Below are 23,168 nucleotides of genomic sequence, written 5' to 3' on the forward strand. Positions count from 1 at the left end.
GTAGAAGATAAAAAAAAATGTGATAGATATATCGGGCCCTATCAACCAGATTGGGTTAATAAAGGAAGGCCTATTAGAAGTGCTTGATTTGAGGGGGTAGCTTCATCAGAATAGATGTGAAGGAAAAATTGAAAATGGAATAGAGTTCTTGTGGAAAAAAACAGGATTTGAGAAAGTGTAGTCCAGGTAACTGTGGGAGTCATTAGGCTTGCAATAAATATTTTATGATAGTGGAAGCCCAGCAATTGAAAAATGAAAGGGAAGAGTCCAAAATGGACCATGTAATTGTGAGAGAAGGGTGAAATTGAAGCAAAATTGATGTACTTTCCGACTCAGGATTGCAAGAAACTACATCAATACAATCATAAACGTATCAAGAAAAACAATGAGGAAGGGAGCTTCAAGTAATTCTGAAACAAGTTTTGGTCCTCACATCCCATAAAAAGCTAGGCATAATTAGCACACATGTAGTAGTGATAATTGCTCCCTTTTTGATGGAATGAGTGGATTTAAAGGGAGAGCAAGTTCAATCAGATGGAGAGGTTTGACAGTACCTTCTCCTACCATCTGACTCATTTTAAGCAGCAGCATTACAGCCAAGAAGCAGAAGATGACTTTTATTTTGTCACTGCATTGCGACGAACATTTCATTAACCTGACACACCAATTCCTCTCCCACCTCATATCCTAAAATTTGCTTCACGTTTGTGTGAAATGTTAACTAATTAACATTAATTTACTGTGTATGAAATTTTTCAAATCAACAGTGAAACTATATATGTTTCACCATTGACTTTTCTCTAATTGTCAGCAAATAGAAGTTGCTGGAAAATCTCAGCAGGTCTGGCGGTCAGCAGCTGTTTAATACTATGAACTTAGAAATCATATCAACCTTTAATGATAAACCACAGATGTTGCACACAAGTAACACAAGTCCCTGTTGGTAAATATGGACTGTAAAAATATACCCATGATGGATTGCATCGAATAGATTCAAATTAAATTTGTTTCTAATAATTTTCAGAATATTCCACTATGTCTAGTTTTTTTAGTTATTCAGCTGGAAATATCACCAAAGTTTATTTCTAATGTGTTTATTAACAAACAATAGATTTATACACATTCCCCTTGTGCCCTTGTTTGTACATTGGTTTCAAATAGAAATGATACCATTCAGTTTAAATACAGTCATTACAGCAATGTGTATATGTGAGACAAGATAAATTTATTTAAAACTTCTTCTAAAATACCAACTCTTTGCACAATTGTGTGCATTTCTCAGTTGAAAGAAGATTGCACTAACTTCTGTTTATACATTTTTCCTTCATTTCTCCATTTATAATGTGTTTGCTCGGAATCATCTGTGGATTTGTGTGATTCTGGTGAGTGGTAATTGTAATATAAACATTCCATAAACATTTGTGAGTTGTGGGAATGTAGTTCTGTCAATATTCCATTCAGAAATTAAACATTGTATTGTTTCTGTTAAAGGGGAAAGACCATTGTTACTGGATCCTGCTTGTAGGTGGGATTATTTGTCCATGTGTTATTAAAGGGAAATTGTCATAAAAAAGTATTTATAATGGCAGTCTCCATTTCAAAATATGTAATTATGCAACTTGTATTGAGTTATGTTAATTGCATGTGACATAATTAACATTTGAGACATTACTGTCCTGGTTCTTCTCCCTATTATGACTATTTCCCTTTGTATTGTTGCATTTTGGTGAGCATGCAGTTTCTCCTCTTAGCATGTATACTAACACTATTTCTTAAGGGATTACAGTATAGTGATTTTAGTATCGTAAATGAGTTGCAGTTATGCTATTTTATCCTGATCATTTGCTGAACAACACAGTCTCCTAGAATGAATAGTTCTTCTTAGGGTGCTCTCTTTTTGACCTGTTGTCTGAACTGTATAAGTGTATCAGTGACCCAAGTTCTCAGTTTGAATCAAACCTAAAAAAATATGAATTATATTGTACATCATCTTTCTTGTAGTATAATTTGGAAAGTGACAGTAACAGTACAGTAACTACTTAGAATACTGAAACATTAGGCTTGTGCTTCATTATTAAAGAATCAGCTTATAATGATGGAAGAGGGCCAGAATACATTTGTTGGTGTGAAGGGAACTATTCTATTTATGAAGGATGGAGCATTTTTGGTATTTGTATACTGCCTTTTGGAAGAGAACCTCGAATACTGTATAATAAGAACTCAAAAGGAATACATCCTAATTGGAAGTCCAGCACTGAAGATATAACTGAATTTCAAATATTATTTTAGGAAAGCATAAATGTAAAATGTTTTATAACTAGTAGTAAAGGCAACCCTTAGCAACTATGTAGTCAAACTGCTGATTTAGGCATGTTCATTTGGCTACTTATTAAATGTTCAATTCATTTTTTTGTACTTTTTATGAAGATAAATTACCTTAATTGCCATCAGCTGCAATTACTGTCTCATAACTACAGCAGTCTTAAAGTCTGCCGATTGAAAAATTAAGAAATTGGAGAGAAATAAATTTGTACATATTTGCAAAGGTTGGATGGGTAGTAGTGCATGCTTTCTTGGCATTACCTTTTCCACTTTCCTCTCTCTCTACCCACTTAAGTCGCAATGAACATTTGCTTTACATTAAAAAATGTTTATGCTACTTTCAATTTTAAAAAAAGTACTAATTTTGGAAAACAAATTTCACTGTTTACCATCCTACGGAAATTCAAAACACCCAAAGTTGCAGCCACATATTTTGGACCTACTCCTCCTCATCTGCTGATTTGCTACCTGCCGACCCACATACTTCCAAGGTTGGCCCTAGACCCCATCTTTTTTCCCCACTGACTCGTTTGGACTGATTGCTGAGTCCCAGAGGTAAAAGGATAGTGCTCTATCCACTGGGCCACCCAGTTCCTGACTGGGCTCTGTCTACATCCGCACATATTGGAAATCCAGTCAGTTTTTTATGATGTATCTTCTGAAATCTTGCATAATTTTATCTTTTTTCTCTATTACGTTCTCTTCTACACAGTGCAAGTAACTAATTGCCAGAGATTAACTCAAATGCCAATGTTGTAAGAAAAATGGATCACAAAACTTAATTTAAATAAGAAATTAAACACTACTGAGCACAGAATGGTTTGATATATAAAAACCAAAAGATGCTGTAAATCAGAGACAAAAACAGAAATTGCTGGAAATCTGTGGAGAGAAAAATCAGAATTCATGTTTTAGGTCCAGAGAATTTAAGTTCTTAAGAAGGGTCACTTGACACAAAATGTTAACTCTGATTTTTCTCCACTGATGCTGCCAGACCTGCTGAGCTTTTCCAGCAATTTCTACAGTTTAGAAGTGTTGGAGCCATGTATTTAAAAATGTCAAGACACCTGAATAACTACAATGATAAGAGATTTGAACTTTCAATTAGGAGGTCAAAGCCCAGTCTTGAATGAGATTTGTAGCCTGATTTCTCCACATGTTGTACTTAGCAATTTTAGGTCATCTGTTGTAGAGGAAGTGGGGGGGGGAGGTGATGGGAATGGGTCTTATTTTTCTTGCAACATTTAAATGTCCCTTCTCTGTGGTGCGCCATTGAAGGTATGTATGAAGTTTATCAAATTAATAGTGCAAGTACGCAGTATCTTTCACCACTGACTATATCTAATAGTCAGCAGCTGATTAATACCTGATAAGCTTAGAAATCTTATCAATCTTTTATGATAAACCACAGTTATTGCACACAAGTAATACAGTTCCTGTTGGTAAATATGAATTGTAAAATGTATCCATGATACATTAACTCAGTGCTGTTTGTGGATTGCACAGAATCAATTCCTTACTCATGGAAGTGATTACAAGGCTGAAGATCATTAGGATAGAAATGTAAATAAACTTCACTTGATTGGTTTAGGAAGCTATTTGAATTTTTCCACTTAACTGGGATTTACTTCCTGGTATCGATTATCTCAAATCTATGCAGATATTCAGTACCGATGTCCAAATCTTGTATTTAATATCGTTATGATTCTGGAACATTACAGTCATAATGGTTCCAAATTGATCATTTGCACTTATTTATTCACTTCATGGAAGTATGAACATTCTGGAGGACGCAATCACATCTGCACACTGAGAATCTACCATGCAGTGGAGAGAAATTAAGGCAAGTCTTGAGAAGAAACAAGTGATGTACTCACCCAATCAGACAAGGAATGTACAGATTTAGTTCCTTGTTGCATGCAGACCATGACCCTCAGAAGAGACATGGCAATGGAGAAACATTAAGATGGAAAAAAATAAATTGCACATCCTAGTAGAATATTTTCAAAATAATTCCTTATAATTTCAGAAAGTATTGATTTCCTTACAGGGCATCATATTTACTTGTTTTTAGAAAGATAAATTGGGTAGTATGAAAAATGCAAATTTTCATCTGTTAAAGAAGTTGGTCTGTTTTGGAAAACTTTTTGGGATCATGATTTGGAGATACTGATGTTGGACTGGGCTGTACAAAGTTAAAAATCACACAACACCAGGTAATAGTCCAACAGGTTTATTTGGAAGCACTAGCTTTCGGAGTGCTGCTCCTTCATCAAGTGGTTGTGCTGATAAAGGAGCAGCGCTCTGAAAGCTAGTGCTTCCAAATAAACCTGTTGGACTATAACCTGATGTGCGTGATTTTTAATTTTGGGATCAGAGTGAAATTTAATCGATGGCATGCAAAAAACAAATACATTACTGACCTAGATTCAATACTATCATTTTTGCTTTTCTCTGCATGATCTTAATCTTCATAAAAATACAATATGGAATAGGATGATTGTTTAAAGCTGTTCTTTCTTTTGCAATGCTCCCAATATAGGAGTAGACCGAAAGCCTTTTGTCTTGCTGACAGTGATGAGGAGTCGTCAAGTGCTGGCTCTTCTGATGAAGAAGATGGACAAGATGTGCTGGGAGGAGACAAGGTATCAGCAGCAGTGGCAGAAGGGTATGAATGTTAATTAAAATATTTTGAAGCAGCATAAAAAGTTTGAACATTCAATTTTTTTTATCATTAACTTCAAATAAGCTTATTTTTATTCTAATTGTTTGAGTCCAAATTGATTTTAATTTAAAAATAAGATTGCCGAATTTGTGATTATTGCATTTCCATCACAATCCCAAACCAAGCAAAGAAGGAAATTATGACTGGCTGGGCAGTATACCTTTTAATAATGGTTACAATGGTAGTTGAATTGAGAGTCGAATTTTATATAAAAATGTTTCCTAAAATTTAGTAACACTTAACCAGATTTTAGAAATGTTTTGTACTAATGGATTTCTTTGAAGTGAAATCAGCCAATCACATTATTATTTTTATTATTTTAGAGTCTAGAGTCATACAGCACAGAAACAGACCCTTCAGTCTAACTTGAAACCGTTCCTATTCATATCCAAATCTCTTTTAAATGTTGTAATTGTATCCACCTCTACTACTTCCTTTGGCAGCTCATTTTATATACGCACCAGCCTCTGTATGAAAAAGTTGCGCTTTAGGACCTTTTAAATCTTTTCCCCCTCACTGTGTCCTCTGGTTTTGGACTCCCCTACAGTGGGGAAAAGACCTTGACTATTTACCTTATCTATGCCCCTCACCGTTTTAAAAACCTCCATAACGTTACCCTCAGCCTCCTATGCTCCAGAAAATATGTCCTAGCCCAGTCTAGGTAACGTTCTTGTAAATAGTTTTTGCACCTTTCCAGTTTAATAACATTCTTCCTATAGCAGGGTAACCCGAATTGTAAGGATGAAATGCTCAAAATGTGGCCTTCCCAATATCTTATACAGCTGTAACATTGACATCCCAATTCCTGTACTCGGCCCTTTTACTAATGAAGGCAAGCATGCCAAATGCCTTCTTCACCAACCTGTTTTAAGGAATTACGTATCTGCACCCCAGGTTTTTCTGTTCGACAGCACTTCCCAGGGCCCTACGATGAATTGTGTAAGTTCTCCCCTGGTTTGTCTTACCAAAATGGAACACCTCATTTATCTGAATTAAATCCCACCTGCTATTTCTCGGCCCACTGGCCCTGTTGATGAAGATCCTATTGTACTCCACTGTTCACTATACCACCAATTTTGGTGTCATCCACAACCTTTCTCACCTTGCCTCCAATGTTTTCATCCAAATCATTTATAAAAATGACTAAACAAGAGTGGACCCAACACTGATCCTTGTGGCACTCTGCTGGTCACAAGCCTCCATTCTGAACAACAACCCTCTACCACCATCCTCTGTCTCCTACCATCAAGCCAATTTTGTATCTAGTTGGCTAGCTCTCCCTGGATCCTTTGTGATCTAACTTTATTGACCAGTCTGCCATGCAGAACCTTGTTGAAGGCCTTGCTAAAGTCCATGTCTGCCTTCATCTATCTTCTTGGTCACCTATTTAAAAAAATGTCCGTCAAGTTTGTGAGGCACAATGATTTCCCATGCACAAAACCATGCTGACGACCTCTAATGAGTCCTTGCCTTTTGAAATGCATGTTGATCCTGTCTGTTAGAATCCCTTCCACCAACTTAGCCACCACTGACGTCGGGCTCACTGGTCTATAGTTCCCTGGCTTTTCCTTGCAGCCTTTCTTAAATAAAGATTAGATTAGATTAGATTAGATTCACTACAGTGTGGAAACAGGCCCTTCGGCTCAAGTCCACACCGGCACTACATTAGCCATCCTCCAGGCTTCTGGCACCTCACTCATGGCTGTCAGTGATGCAAATATTTCTGCCAGGGGCCACACAATTTCTTCCCTAGATTCCCACAATGTTCTGGGATATATTTGATCAGGTCCCAAGGATTTATCTACCTTTGTGCATTTTAAGGCCTCCAGCACGTCCTTTCCTTTAATGTGGATATCAAGACATCACTATTTATTTCCTTGAGTTCCCTAGCTTCCGTCCCACTTCTTCCATGGTAAATACTGATGCGAAATATTCATCTAGGGTTTCACCTATCTCCTGTCATTTCACATGTGGATTGCTTCATTTATCTTTAAGGGGCCCTATGCTGTCCCTAGTTACTCTTTTGCCCTTAATATATTTGCAGAATCTCTTTGGATTCTCCTTAATGCTATCTGCCAAAGCTATCTAATGTCCCCTTTTTGCCCTCTTGATTTCCCTCTTATGTGTACTCCTACATCCTACAAGGGATGCCTGATATATGCCTCTTTTTTTTTTCTTGACCAGAGCCTCAATATCTCTAGTCATCCAGTGTCCCCTACTCCTGCCAGACTTGGCCTTCACACCAACAGGAACATGATGTCCCTGAACACTCATTATCTTGCTTTTGAAAGCCTCCCACTTGCCAGACATCCCATCATCTATAAACAGCCTCCCAAATTTATTTTTGAAAGTCCTCGTCTAATACCATCAAAATTGGCTTTGCCACAATTTAAAATTTTAACTTGTGGACCAGATCTATCCTTTTCGATAATTATTTTAAAACCATTGGAATTATGGTCACTGGTCCCAAAGTGCTCCTCCACGAGCACCTCAGTCACTTGCCCTGCCTTATTTCCCAAGAGGATTTGAAATTTTGCCCCTTCTTTAGTAGGACCGTTGTCACAAAGCTAGTCCCTTTATTTCTAAAAGCTGTTTCTTGGCTCAGAGACTTTTTTAATTTTTTTTTTTCAGAGGGGCAATAAACCAAACCGGACTCTGATAGCCTGGTTTGGTACAAAGAGGCCTTTTGTTTATATGTAAACAGATGAGACTTCTGGCCAAAAGTGGTCATGTTTTAGAAGTGACCTGTATAATGAAGGGGGAGTGGTCAACTCTTCTAGTTAGCTGAGCTGAGCTGAGCTGAGCTGAGCAGTGTTAGTTCACTCCTGAACTGGGAAGTTCCATGCGGAGAGCTGTGTGGAAACTATCTCTTTTCTGCCCTTCAACTTCAACCTGTAAGCATGTGTTCCATTTATACTGGGTTTTAAAGGGAGTTTGCTTATTGGGATGCGTGTGTGTGTGTGTGTGTGTTCGGATTACCATAATTAAATCTAGCTGGATAGGTTGAGTTCTGGAGGGGTTCTTCATTCTGTCTTTTGTGTTTCATTGTGTAATTTTGTGGATACATTTTTTTGTCTGTTTTAAAATGTAGTAGTTAACTTAGCTAACTTACTCCAGGTAATTTTCACTGTACACTTACTGAAACGACTTGCAAAGTTAGGTCTAGGGCTGCCTGCTTAAGAATGTTTTGAGTGGTCTGGCCTGATCGAGAGTTTCCTTGAACACATTTAACAAATCCCTCTCCATCCAAGCCCTTAACACTATGGCAGTCCCAGACTGTGTTTGGCAAGTTGAAATCCCTTACCATTATAACCCTATTATTTTTATCTGCGATCTCCCTATGTATTTGTTTCTCAATGTCTTGCTGACTATTGGGGCGTCTATAGTACCATCCCATCAAAGTGATTTCGCATTTCTTGTTTCTCAGTTCCACCTATATAGCTTTACTGGATAATCCCTCAGGAATGTCCTCTCCAAGTACTGCTGTGATGTGTTCCCTGATGAAAAATGCCACTCCCCCTCCTTTGTTGCCTCCCCTTCCATCCTTCCTATATCATCTGTGCTCCGAAACATTGAGCAGCCAGTCCTGCCCCTTTGTCAGCCATGTTTCTGTTATCGCTCTGATATCCCAGACCCATGTTCCCATCCATGCCCTGAGTTCATCTGCCTCACATGTCAGGCCTCTTGCATTGAATTAAATGCAGTTTAATTCATCTTCCCTTCTTCCCTGCTGTGCTCTTGTCTTTTTAACTTGTTTTCTTTAATTTCTGAACCAGCCTCAACCTTCTCTCTTGTCTCACAACTTCTTAGCGTCCCATCCCCTTGCCAGACTAGTTTAAACCCTCCCAAATAGCTCTAGCAAATCTCCCCACCAGGATATTAGTCCCCTTCCATTTCAGATGCAACCAGTCCCTCTTGTACAGGTCACTTCTGCCGCAGAAGAGATCCCAGTGATCCAAAAATCTGAATCCCTGCCCCCTGGAACACCACCTCAGCCATTCATCTACCCTATCCTATTCCTAGTTTCACTAGCATGTGACACCAAGAGTAATTAGAGATTGTTACCTTTGAGGTCCTGCTTTTTAACCTCCTGCCTAACTCCCTATATTCATTGTACAGAACCTCATCCCTTTTTCTGTCTATGTATATGTACAAAGACCTATGGCTGCTCACCTCCCCTCTCAAAATTTTCAACCGCTCCGAGATATTCTTGACCCTGACATAAGGGAGACAACATACTATCCTGGAGTCTTGTTCACAAGTTAAATAGACAAGAGCACAGCAGGGAACAAAGGAAGATAAATTAAACTGCATTTATTTCAATGCAAGAGGCCTGACATGTAAGACAGATGAACGCAGGGCATGGATGGGAACATGGGACTGGGATATCAGAATGATATCAGGTCGCAGAAATGTCTGTCTGTGTTCCTGACTAGAGAGTCCCCTGTCACAATTGCTCATTTGGACTTTGCAGTCGTGATGCCAAAGACTGGCTGCTGCTATTTTTTTCCCTGAGAGGTTATCCACCACCCCCAACAGTATCCAAAACAGTTTATTTGTTAGAGAGGGAGATAGCCACAGAAGATTCCTGCACTACTTGCTTACTTTTCCTGGTGGTCACCCGTCAAGCTGACTGAACCTTTGGTGTGGCCAAGTCCCCGAAGTTACTATCTATCACATTCGCTGCCTCCTATGGGCTCCACAGTGCTTTTAACTGCTATTCCAACCGATCCATGTGGTCTTAGAGAAGCTGCACACATGCTGCAGATATAATGCTGAGGCATTTGACTGCTCCTTGATCTCCAGCATCTGACAGGAGAAGTATACTACTCCACTGACTGCCATCTCTGCCCCTTTAACAACAAGCAGACTTAGGGCCAAAAAAGCTGTCATCTTGCCCTTACCTTTTTGCTGCTCACCCTTGTTAACAAAGCCCAGTATTCATGTAGGCCCACTCTTAGATCTAACCAGTGGCACTTTGACCACAAAGCAGCCCCTTGCAAAAATGGCTGTTCAGGCAGCATCCAAGGAGCTTCGAAATCGACGTTTCGGGCAAAAGCCATTCCTGATGAAGGGCTTTTGCCCGAAACGTCGATTTCGAAGCTCCTTGGATGCTGCCTGAACTGCTGTGCTCTTCCAGCACCACTAATCCAGAATCTGGTTTCCAGCATCTGCAGTCATTGTGTTTACCTTGCAAAAATGGCCTGAACAAGACACAGTAATCTTCCCTACCCCACTGACCTAAATGCCTACACTTAGCTCAACTCTGGGTTTTCACTCTCTTGCAGTTCTCACTCCTTGCTGGGAGAACTTTAGGCTTGCTTTTATACTATATGGCCTGTCCTGCTCTGGATGAATTGCAGAATTTAGAATAAATTACAATTGAAGGATTTTTGGCACTCTGTGATATTAATTAGCTTCCGAATAATTTGTCAGACCTCAATTTCTTCTTTCCTTACTACATGCACTGCTCCCATTGAGATTGAAAGTTAGTAGCCTTGTCTGTTATTCTGTAAATAGTGCTCTGGAGCTAACTGCAGGATAACATGCTACCCAGACACAATTTAATTGTCCCGCACCTAAATGGTTTGATGGAAATATTAAGAAAGTTTCATGTTAATATTTTCAGCAATAAACCCACAAGCTGAGTTTTAAGAGCAGTGTATTCTATCTGCCTATCTCACAAATTGTAATAAGATCCTGATTAAGATGTTCAGAAATCTGTTAAGTGTGTAAAAGAAAAATTTTCTTAAACAGTATTTGGATAAACCCACTGGAGAAGAAGCAAAATTTGACATTCTCTTTGGAAATAAGGCAAGGAAAGTGATGGAGGTGTCAGTGAGGGAGCACTTTAGAACCAGTGACCATAATTCTATTAGATTTAAAATAATTATGGAAAAGGATAAACCTGATCTAAAAGTTAAAATTCTAAATTGGAGTAAGGACAATTCTGATGGTATAAGGCATGAATTTTCAAAAGTTGATTGGGAAAGGCTATTCGCAGGTAGAGGGGAAGTTGGAAAGTGGGAGGCCTTTAAAAATGAGATAACGTGCATCTAGAGGCAGTATTTTCCTGTTAGTGTTGGAGCAAGGCTGTTAGGTGTAAGGGGATGGTTAGCAGTGGCGCAGTGGTTAGCACTGCTGCCTCACAGCGCCAGAGACCCGGGTTCAATTCCCGCCTCAGGCGACTGACTGTGTGGAGTTTGCACATTCTCCCCGTGTCTGCGTGGGTTTCCTCCGGGTGCTCCGGTTTCCTCCCACAGTCACAAAGATGTGCGGGTCAGGTAAATTGGCCATGCTAAATTGCCCGTAGTGTTAGGTTAAAGGGGTAAATGTAGGGGTATGAGTGGGTTGCGCTTCGGCGGGTCGGTGTGGACTTGTTGGGCCGAAGGGCCTGTTTCCACACTGTAAGTAATCTAATCTAAAAAAAAAACTAGAGAAAATGAGACTCTCATCAAGAATATGGAGGCACCATATGACAGGTATGGACAGTTAAGATTGAGTGAATCCTTCAAGGAGTATAAGGGCAGTAGGAGTAATCACAAGGGAAATCAGGAGAGAAAAAGTTAGCTTTGACAAACAGAGGTAAGGAGAATCCAAAGATATTCTACAAATACATTAAGGACAAAAGACTAACTAGGGAGAGAATAGGATCCCTTAAAGATCAACAAGGCCATCTATGGGTGTGGAGCTGCAGGAGATGGGTTGGATACAAAATGAGTATTTCATGTCCATATTTACTGTGGAGAAGGATATGGAAGCTAGAGAACACAGAAATAAGCAGTGATATCTTGTGTCCATTATTACCTAAAATGCATAAAGGTGGATAAATCCTGAAAACCTGATCACCTGTATCCTAGAACTTTGTGGGAAGCTATTGGTGTAATTGCTGGGCCCCTTTCTGAGACATTTGTATCATCGATAGCCCAGGGTAAGATGCCAGAAGACTGGAGGATGGCTAATGTGGTGCCATTGTTTAAGAAAGGTGGTAAGGAAATGTCAGGGATCTATAGACTAGTGAGTCTCTTCCCAGTGTTGGGTAAATTGTTGGAGAGGATTTTGAGGGACAGGGTCTATGTGTATTTAGAAAAGCGTGGACTGACTGGGGATAGTCAACATGGCTTTGTTCATGGGAAATTGTGTCTCAGTAACTTAATTTTTTTGAAGAAGTGACAAAGAAGATTGAAGAAGGCAGAGCTGAAAATGTGTTGCTGGAAAAGCGCAGCAGGTCAGACAGCATCCAAGGAGCAGGAGAATCGACATTTTGGGCATGAGCCCTTCTTCAGGAAGGCAGAGCAGAGGACATTGTCTCTGTGGATTTTAGCAAGGCGTTCAACAAGATTCCACATGATAGACTGGTTAGCAAGGTTAGATCACATGGAATCCAGGGAGAGCTAGCCATTTGGATACATATTAGCTTGACGGTAAAGAGACAGAGAATGGTTGTGGTGGGTTGCTTCTCAGACTGGAGGCCTGTGACCAGCAATGTGATGTAAGTATCAGTGCTAGGTCCACCGCTTTTTGTGATTTATACAAATGATTTGGATGTGAATATGAAAGGAATGTTCTGTAAGTTTGCAGATGACGTGAAAATTGTTGCTGTGTAATGGGCAGTGAAGGAAGTTATCTCAGAATACAATGTGACCTTGATCAGATGGACTGATGTGCCGAGTAGTGGCAGATGGAATCTAATTTAGTTAAATGGAAGGTGTTGCATTTTGGAGGCAAATCAGGGCATGACTAATACACTTAATGGTCATGTCCTGGGGAATGTTGCGAAACAAAGAGACCTTAGGGTGCAGGTTCATAGTTCCTTGAAGGTGAAATCAAGGTAGATAGAGGAGTGAAGAAAGCATTTGGTACGCTTGCCTTTATTGGCCAGTGCATTGAGTGTAGGAGTTGGGAGGTCATGTTGCGGCTGTATGACATATTGGTTATGCCACTTTTGAAATACTCCATTCAGTTCTGATCTCCCTCCTATAGGAGAGATGTTGTTAAACTTGAAAGAGTGCAGACAAGATTTACAAGGATGTTGCCAGGGTTTAAGGTGAGAGGAGAAAGGTAGAAAAGAAACCTAAAGGGGCAACCTTTTTATGCAGAGGGTGGTGCATGTACAGAATGAGCTGCCAGAGGAAGTGGTTGAGGCTGGTACACTTAACAACACCTGGAGTCATAGAGGTTTACAGCATGAAAACAGACTCTTCGACCCAACTTGTTCATGCCACCTGATTTTCACAAGTAATCTAGTCCTACTTGTTTGGGTTTGGTTCATATCCCTTTATCCCATCTGTCCAAATGTTTCTTAAATAACAAAATTGTGTTTGCCTCCACCACTACCTCTGGAAGCCCATTCCAGACATTCACCCCTCTCTATGCTTAAAACAAAGGCCCCTGGGATCCTTTTATATCTGTTCACTCTCACCTTCAACCTATGCTCTCTAGTTTCAGACTCCCCTGCCTTGGGGAAAAGGTGTTGCGATATATCTACCTTAACTGTTCCTCTCTTATTTTGTAGATCTCTGTAAAGTCACCTCTGTCTCTTTTACATCGTGGAAAAAGTCCCAGCCTATCCAACCTCTCCTTATCATTCAAACCTTCATGTCCAGGTAGCATTCTAGTAAATCTTTTCTGCACTCTTTCTAGTTTAATAATATCCTTTTTATAGTAGGACGACCAGAATTGCAAGCAGTACTCAAAATGTGGCCTTACCAACACATTGTACAGCTGCAACAAGATGTCCCAACTCTTATACTCCTATACTATATTTAAAAGGCATCAAGATGTGTACACAAGTAGGAAGGGTTTAGAGGGATGTGGGCCAAATGCTGGCAAATGGTACTATATTAATTTAGGATGTCTGATCAGCATGGCCTAGTTTGACTGAAAGGTCTGTTTCTGTGCAGTACAACTCTGTGACTCTAAGATATTTAAGTTTTGGATTATATTCTTTGCTGTAATGATTCAATGTAATGTGGATCATAGCACTATTTTTCTCTCAATAAAGATGTCTATAATTACCAATTAAACAATTACCTGCTTCTCAGAATGACACTGGCAGGGTTGTTCGCTGTTTTCACTCCAATCAACAAATTCTGCATTTAGAATAGATTACTTACAGTGTGGAAACAGGCCCTTCGGCCCAACAAGTCCACACCGCCCTGCCGAAGCTCAACCCACCCATACCCCTACATTTACCCCTTACCTAACACTACGGGCAATTTAGCATGACCAATTCACCTGACCGGCACATCTTTTGGACTGTGGGAGGAAACCGGAGCACCTGGAGGAACGTGCAAACTCCACACAGTCAGTCGCTTGAAGCGGGAATTGAACCCGGGTCTCTGGCGCTGTGAGGCAGCAGTGCTAACCACTGTGCCACCGTGCCGCCCAGTGTGTTGGAGATGCATAGTATAAAATTAATTTTATTTTGATGGTTTTAAAGTCATTAAGGATATATCAAAGTACATCTTAAGCTTGTTCATGATTTAAAAATATACAATAGCATCAACATTCTGCAAGAAACACAGTCCCCACCCTTTGTGTACTTTGCTTTTTAAACATAATCCAACACCATCTGTAATCCATGATCCATGAATGAATTTCAAAAAATTTTGAAGATGATGTGAATACTCAATGCATGGGTAAACCATTTGTTCAAAAATGTCTGATACTATGGAATTACACAACATGTAAATATTCAGAATATTCGGTGGCAAATATTAACTCTTTTCCACATGTGCAGATATGTGGGAGGACATCGACCAAGCAAGATAATGAGACTTGTGGATAAAATTACAAAGTCAAAATATTTTCAGAAAGCCACAGAAACGGAGTTTATTAAGAAGAAAATCGAAGAGGTTTCAAATACACCATTACTGTTAACAGTAGAAGTTCAGGAATGCAAAGGAACATTGGCTGTGAACATTCCACCACCACCTACTGACAGAATATGGTAAGGGAAGGCTGTTACAGATTTCATTGGAATTGCCCCCTGTTCTGTGAACTTTTAACAACAATTTTATGGGCAGCCATCTCATTAATTCAGGAGTGAGATATTTTATGCAATTTTATAGTGATGGGATACCTAAATCTATAGTAAAACTCAGGCTGGTGGTTAGCACCTGGTAACACAATAAGTTTGAAATTTATTTCTCAGTTCTGTGGTTGTGTCCCATTGCTTTTCACTTTTCTCTGGACTTTTAAGTCTCTCCAAATGCTGCTCAATGCATTAGCTGGTTTATTATTTTGCTTTGAAGCCTCTTAAGTTGACTAACGTGATCTATCATTTTTGTTCAAAGGTATGGTTTCCGAACACCTCCACACTTAGAGTTAAAAGCTCGTCCCAAACTGGGGGAGCGTGAAGTCACTATTGCACATGTAACTGACTGGATTGAAAAGAAACTTGAACAAGAGTTCCAGGTAAGAAATTGAGCATACCTGAATTTTGCTGTCAGTCCATGCTTCTGACTGTTCTTTTTCTGTTCTGTATTCTCCTCTGTTATGGAGTTATAATGACTCCGAATGAGGCTGTTAGTTTCTCTGAGTCCATTCCAGCACTTTGGAGCAAGTCAATTGGTCTCATTCTCTCAGTCTTATCTCTGTCGCCCTGCAAACGTATTTCCTTCAAATGTCCATACAGCAACTTCCAAGTCATTATCCCTCATTTGTTAAAAACATAAAGCTCTTCCTCATATTCTGCATCCCTTGGCATCTCTTGCCCAAATAATACATCTATCTCCCTTGGTCCCAATCTTGTCAGCTTGTGGGAACAGATTCTCTCTCTCTACTTTACCTAAGCACTGTCATTATCGTGTACACTTCAATCAAATATAACCCCATGCAGAACAGCCTTGTAGCTTAATTGTCTCATCACTGAACTATTCTGGTAAATCCCTTCTGCATCCTTTCATGGACTCTCACATCTTTCCTAAAGTGCAGTGTTATTCTAACAAATGCACATAAGAGATGTATGTCAATTTTTATACATAAATAATTCAAATTGTTTTTAAAATGTGATACCTAAGGCTTAGATAGTAATAATAGCTTCTTAAGCAAGGCATTGAAAGTAATCATGGGAACAGAGAAAATTAATTTCTTCAGGACTTGTAAAATGTTTTCATCAGTGTCATCATTTTTAATTTATTTTTGTTGAACTTTTCATTGAACTGTTTTCCAGTTTTCTCCCCTCTTCTCGTGGAAATGAAATATAAGCTGCTTTGTTACTGTTTGAAAAAAAACTGCAATAAGGAAACAAATCATAATAACAATCAGATTGTAATGATAGAATGTCCAGCAATCAAATGATGTTTATTAAACTGGACTTGGGTCCAACCCTTATCAACTATTGTTGACAGCAAAAGTTACTCGTTTCGCCATTGGTTTTATGCTTTTACCACCTGACTGGCTGTATTCTGACTCGAAGGTGCAGTATAGCACTTCTCTACTAGCTTGCTGATCGAAACAAAAGGGTAAACAAAAACACATTTCTCCTCACCAGTGACAGGAATTGGTAGCAGTTTATCTTTCTTAACCACACAAAGAAAGTATTCTTAGATATGCATCTTTGTGCCACCGAATGTTCACTTCAGTTAATGCTGAAATATGGCATGAATACAAGCACAGGAGTATTTGATAATTTGGATGAAATGATTCCTAATCAAAATAATAGTTTTTATTTTGGAGAGTTGTACTAAATCTAACAGGTGAACTTTGTCTGCTCCTCATTGGTTACTTTTAACAAGATTTGGTGACATTCACTCAGCACAAGTTGTGACAATGGCTAGAAGTTTTTAAAGTTAATTTGAAATCTGTTGTTTCTAATGTTCTGACCAGTTATCAGTTTTAAGCTTTAACAATAACAGTTTATATCATAAACATTTTATTTTTGATGTTAATAAACTTAATTCAGAGTGCAAATATTTCTCTGTAAGGTGGCATTAAGTATCTTTTAAAAATATGCATATGATGAACGTTGGTGTTTTAATAGAATACTAAAACTAGCTACTGGACTTTTCAAAGAAATTTAAATACCAAAATGTAATGATTACATTTATCAAAAATATTGCAGAAAATTTTCGTTATGCCAAATATGGATGATGTGTATGTTCCAATCATGCATTCCGTCATGGATCCACGTTCATCCACAGTGTGGCCTTCAAAGGAGACACCAACAGAAGTTGCTGAGCGACTGTGATGTATGAAAGTTTTATGTTTACAGTGTTATGAAGTTGCTGTTCATGTGCTTTCAGCTATATCATCTGTCTTTTGGATCATTAGTGCCACTATCCTTCCCTGGAAAACTTGCAATTTGTTGTACTCAGTATGTGCAGTTTGCTGAGTGTATGTCTCTCTTTCTGTGTATTGTTAACAGCTAATATTGTTCCAACCCATTTATCATGCAGGCCATTCCAAGAAAATAAAAGCCAAGATAGAGAGAGAGAGAGAGAGAGACTACATGTAATTGTATTTATAAATGACTTGTTTGCCCTGAAATGCTTCAGTTTAGACTGATTCTCATAGCCCTAAGAAATGATTTCCAGAACAATGTACTTGTATAGTTGCCTGCGACAACCTCCATGCAAGTGCAGAATCGATGCATGAATTGCCTTTTGGGTATGAATATTTGTTCAGAATAACACATCACAAAAATGACAAAGCTGGTCAATGATTGCTAACTTTACATAAGTTTCTCTTGGAATACTTGCACTCATTGCTTTGTGGTGATTCATTATGAGAAAGATATTTGCAACTGCATCCTCTTTTTATTGACAAATGGATTCTGCTGATAGTCTGCACACAAGTCTGGCAAGTTTGCATCTGCAAGCGAGATCAATATTATCCCCTTCAGCCCTGGTAATTTATAGATTGTATGGTACATTACTTTGTAGATTTTCTTTACTGATAATTAGATTCCCATTATAAATTGATATATTACTTTTGCCTAATTCATGAGCAGTTTAGCTGCATATTCTTTTTTTCAACTCTGACATGTCTTTTTATTAGTTCATGTAATCAAACAATAGACAACCAGCTCCTGAAATTATCCACTTTTGTGTGGTGTCTGCACAAGAGGGAGAAATGATAGGATTATGTGACAGCCACTGTGATATATAATATAAAATTATATATTTTTAAGTTTTGCATTTATGGTTTATATAAAGTATTGCAGTTCCTAACACATTATAATGTGTAGAGAAGTGCTGAAATTCACTGTAGACAAAGTTTCTGTAACCTGGCAGTGAAATCACAGATTTAATCCTTAGCTGATAGTTAAGATTGCTCTATATAATAGCACATGGGTATATTTGAGAGAGAGCCATTTCATTCTAGTAAAGTTTTTTTCTCCTTCACCATCATTCTAGTGCATGGCAGAATCACCTCGACATTGACAAGTCCCACCTAAGTATAAATAGATCCAGAATGTTTGAAGACAGCAGGTTAAATAATATCAGATCATTTACTCCAATTTTTGTGAAATTACTTATAAACAAAACACAAACACTTTTATAGATTGTTGTCCTTGTTAAATGTTTTCTTCACTGAAAGTTGCTCATGTTTAGAGGCTGGCCAATCACAGCTATAACCAATCACAGTGGATCTACTGTTTATTCTTAAAAGTGGTAGTGTCTGCAAGAAAGTGTTTGCAGAATATGAACAAATGAAGTAAGGCTCTTGCTGTTTCTAATGGAGAAGATAATCTCATTTCAAACTCTTAAAACTTTTGAGTTATCATTAAAAGCATTAACATTTTTTTCCAGTAATTTTAAAACACTTTTAAAATTGTGGCGAGGAACCCTTGTAGAGTTTATCTGAATGAACAAAGAGGAAGCTATAAAAATGTTGCAGAAGTCAATCTGTAATGTAAGTCAACTTAAAATGCCAGTTTTATTTTAAAACCAGGTTTTGTTTAATTTCCCTATAGTGAGGAAGTTGTGTTCTTTCTGAGCCTTTGTATGCAACATTTCTACATGAGGTCTGCAGAAATTTTAATGTTACTTGTGCTTCAGTGCCACTGTGCCCATGGTTATTATAATTTGCCTTGGCTGTTCTGTGTTTTTTTTTCCATATTTATTTTGAGCCATAACTTTCCCTAGACATTCAAATTGTGTAAATTGCCATTCATGACATGAATTACAAATAGATAATTGAAGTCTCTACAGCGTGAAGGATTTGACAAATTGTCGTTCAAGATGAAGTTTCTTTGAGAAAATGACCATTTGAAGAATGTTAATTAAAACTAAGTAATATATTTTAAGATGTGTATAAAGTTGTATTTTTAATTTTATATATTTGTTTTAATCTAGCCCTGTAGGTACGACATTGTATTTTGTTTCAATTTAATACCAAGGATACAATGGCCACAGCACAGTTTGACTGCATTCCAGTCTTAATCCACATTATTGCTTTCTTCTACTTACCTTCTGTGGGCAATATTTGCCTGCCAAAAAAAATTTGCATGTCTTGTTGTAGTCGGGTCATTTGACCTGAATAAGTGTGCAATAATGAATTATGAGTCCATGGACTAAATGCACTATACATAATCAGAATTAAATGAAAATTCTTATAAATTGTCATATTGTACTTCACATAATCAAATTAACATTGTGAAGGACTGGCTTGCTATGTTTTATTTAATAAATTCTTCAGTCGAGCAACCTGTGTGATTTGTTATTTTTGTGGCATTTGTAACCAGTCTAATTACACATGGGAGCCTAAAGTTGTGACATTACTAATTGGAACTAATTACAGTCTGGATATTCCAAGTGCTCCAATATTCTCATTGCCTGATGATTGCACAGTTTAATGTGGATGCCCACTCATTGAACCATCTGGAAGCTTGAGGAATGAGCATTGTCCAGTTGATCTGGGAAGTAGGAGAAGGAAAATTACCAGATCAAAAAGAGAAAAATCAAGTAAATCGTTTTGAAGCAGAGGCATTGTGTACTAAAATACATTTATATAGTTGCTAGAATTATTTAGAACACGATGACCCAAGATACTCAGGATAATTATTGACGAAGAAAGCCCATTTAGTCATATTTTCAGAACGATCTTTTGCTCTCTCTTCCGGTTGTTCAATAAACTCAATGTTTTCATTTCCATTATATCCACAATCCCTTCTGCAATTATCTTCCTTAGTATTAGCTTACAGACCATTCCGTTCAAAATAATTTTCCAAATTTATCTTGACCTTTCAATCTCATACATCTCAATGAGGCCACTACTCAATTACTACTTTATGTGGCTGAAAGACACTTTTCGAAGTCCTTGAGAAAATTTGTAGCTCAGGTTGTAGGTGAGGTTGTTGACTTGCTCGTTGAGCTGATAAGTTTGTTTGCAGATGTGTCATCACCATACTAGGTAACATCTTCCGTGCACCTCCGGTGAAGCGTTTGTGTTCTGTCCCACATGATATTTGTGTGTGTCCCGGTTTGCTGAGGTAGGTGGTATCATTTCCAGTTTTGGTTGCTAGTGATTGATATATGGGGTCCAATTCTAACCGTTGGTTAATGGAGTTCCGGGTTGAGTTCCATGCCTCCAGGAATTCCTGTGCATGTCTTTGTTTGACTTGTCCTAGGATTGATATGTTATCCCAGTCTAATTGGTGTCCTTCTTTGTGTATGGACACAAGTGATTGATCATGTCTCTTGATGGCTAGTTGTTGTTGGCTAGTTTTCTTCCACAATGCATTATGCAATGTTTGTGGCAGTGTTTACATGGTATTTCGTATGTAATGTTGATTCTGTTAGTTGTGGGTATGGAATCCTTTATACTTGTCAGTAGCTGTCATAGTGTGGTTATTTGTTTGTGGGCTACCATGATACCTAGGGTTCGGAGTAGTCTGGTGGTCATTCCGACGTGTCCTTGATGTATGGCAAGGTGGCCAGTGTATCCGGACGTGTTATGTCTTCCTGTTGTGTACATTACCAAATGTGCTCAACATGAAGAAACCCATCAACTCCTAATCAACATTTTCACCGGCATTAACAAAAAAAATTCACCAAGGAAGAAGAGAACAACAATCAACTTTCCTTCTTGCAAGTAATGGCTGAACACACAGCCAACGGTGAGCTCCAGACCTGTGTATACAGGAAGGCCACCAATACAGATCAAGTATTCAACTCCAACAGCAATCATCCCAACACCCACTAACGGAGATGCATCAGAACATTATTCAAGTAAACCATAACATGCTGCAGAACCCTGCTGTGTAAAGCCGAAGAAGGACATCTATACAGCATCTTCAAAAACAAGTTACCCAAAAAGCATAGTCCTCCTATACCTACATAACAGACTACAACAGGAAAACACATGTCCGGATACACTGGTCACCCTGCCATACATCAAGGACATGCCGGAATGACCACCAGCCCACTCTGACCCCTAGGTATCATGGTAGCCCACAAACCAACAACCACACTATAACAACTACTGTCAAGTACAAAGGATCCTCTATCCACAACTAACAGAGCCAACATTATATATAAAAGATCATGTAAAGACTGCCACAAACATTACATCGGGTAAATTGGAAGAAAACGAGCCATCAGGGTACACAAACACCTATCACTTCTGTCCATACACAGACAAGGAAGGACACTAATTCGACTGGGACAATGTATCTATCCTAGAGCAAGTCAAACAAAGTCATATACAGGAATTCCTGGAGGTTTAGCACTCAACCCAGAACTCCATTAACAAAGATGTAAAATTAGACCTCATATACCAACCACTAAGAAACAAAACAGGAAATGATACAGCCCACCTCAGCAAATCAGGACACACACATATCAAGCGGGACAGAACATCAACGCTTCACCGGAGATGCACTGAAGATGTTACCTAGTATGGTGTTGAAACTTACCAGCTCAGCGAACAAGTCAACAACCTCAGGCATTTTTTTTTTCCAGCCTTTACTGGTCACTTGCAATCTATCATGAGTGGACAATCTTGTATCTTAGGACTTTTTCTAGCCTGTGAATATGTCTCCTGTATTTGTAACCAGAACGTCAAAAAGTCTTCAAATGTGAGCTGCACAAAGCCTTATTTAATTTGAGCATTATCTTTCTCTAACTTACACCAATGTGTTGTGACTGCATAAATTGTCATTCTGTTTCTGGTTTTTCAGTGATGGGTCAAGTTGAATGTTGTCCATTCTTCAGTGATTGAGAAGAATCCTACTCAACCTCCTAAATCTTTCAGCTTCATCATTACCATGTCAGGGACTTATAGAAGAATTCTGCTTGAAATGCACTGTCCCTGATCTGGATGATCAGCTATTTTTTGCTAATGGGCAGCACTTCATGTTTGTCTGTTTTAAATTTCTCCTGTTACAATTCAGCCCACAGATTTTGTCCACAAAATAGTACAAAATACATCTATTTGGTCCAGTGTGTGTGTGTGCCAACTGTTTCACAAAACAATCCAGTTGGTCCCATTCCTCTACTCTTTAGCTGTATCCTACCAATGTTTCCTGCCGTTTCCTGTGCGACATGGTGGCCGAGTAGTTAACACTGTTGCCTAACAGCACCAGGGACACTGGTTTGATTCCAGCCTTGGGTGACTGGCTGTGTGAAGTTTGCACGTTCTCCCTGTGTCTGCATGGGTTTCCACTGGGTGCTCCAGTTTCCTCCCACAATCCAGAGATGTACAGGAAAGATGGACTAGCTATGTTAAATTGCCCTGCAGTGTCCCGGGATGTGCAGGCTAGGTGGGTTGGTCATGGTAAATGTGAGGTCACAGAGATAAGGTGGTGGGGTAAGTGGTTTGGATGCTTTTGAATGATCAGTGCAGACTTAATGGGTTGAATAGCCTCTATGTGCGCTGTTGGGATTCTATAATCCTGAGTATTTAACCAATTTCCTTTTAAAAGCTAATATTACGTCCACCACCATATTAGGCAGTGCATACCAGGTCTGATTCGCTTCTTGCATAAAAAGTTCTTCTTTATGCCTTCTTATAGTTTTTTTATCAGTCAATTAAATCTGTGCCATCTAATTACTGACTCTTTAGCCATTATCCGTGTGTGGCTACTAAGGATAGCTGGTCGTGGCGTTTCGTGGCTAGTTGATGTTCATGGATGCGGATCGTTAGCTGTCTTATAGGACAAACAGGAAGACAG

General features: G+C 38.8%; 1 protein-coding gene across 1 annotated transcript in view; it reads left to right on the forward strand.

Moving 5' to 3' along the window:
* tex2 (testis expressed 2) overlaps window positions 1-22,418 on the forward strand; it is a 131,862-nt gene extending 109,444 nt beyond the window's left edge. The window contains exons 9-13 of the mRNA XM_043715090.1: window positions 4,865-4,990; window positions 14,790-14,999; window positions 15,346-15,466; window positions 17,115-17,241; window positions 22,176-22,418. Coding sequence (XP_043571025.1) covers window positions 4,865-4,990; window positions 14,790-14,999; window positions 15,346-15,466; window positions 17,115-17,240 — 583 coding nt within the window. The 3' untranslated portion in view covers window position 17,241; window positions 22,176-22,418. The remainder of the gene's footprint in view (window positions 1-4,864; window positions 4,991-14,789; window positions 15,000-15,345; window positions 15,467-17,114; window positions 17,242-22,175) is intronic.
* The last annotated feature ends 750 nt before the right edge of the window (window positions 22,419-23,168 follow it).

This window comes from Chiloscyllium plagiosum, chromosome 24 (genome assembly GCF_004010195.1).
Source record: "Chiloscyllium plagiosum isolate BGI_BamShark_2017 chromosome 24, ASM401019v2, whole genome shotgun sequence".
Taxonomy (NCBI): Eukaryota; Metazoa; Chordata; class Chondrichthyes; order Orectolobiformes; family Hemiscylliidae; genus Chiloscyllium; species Chiloscyllium plagiosum.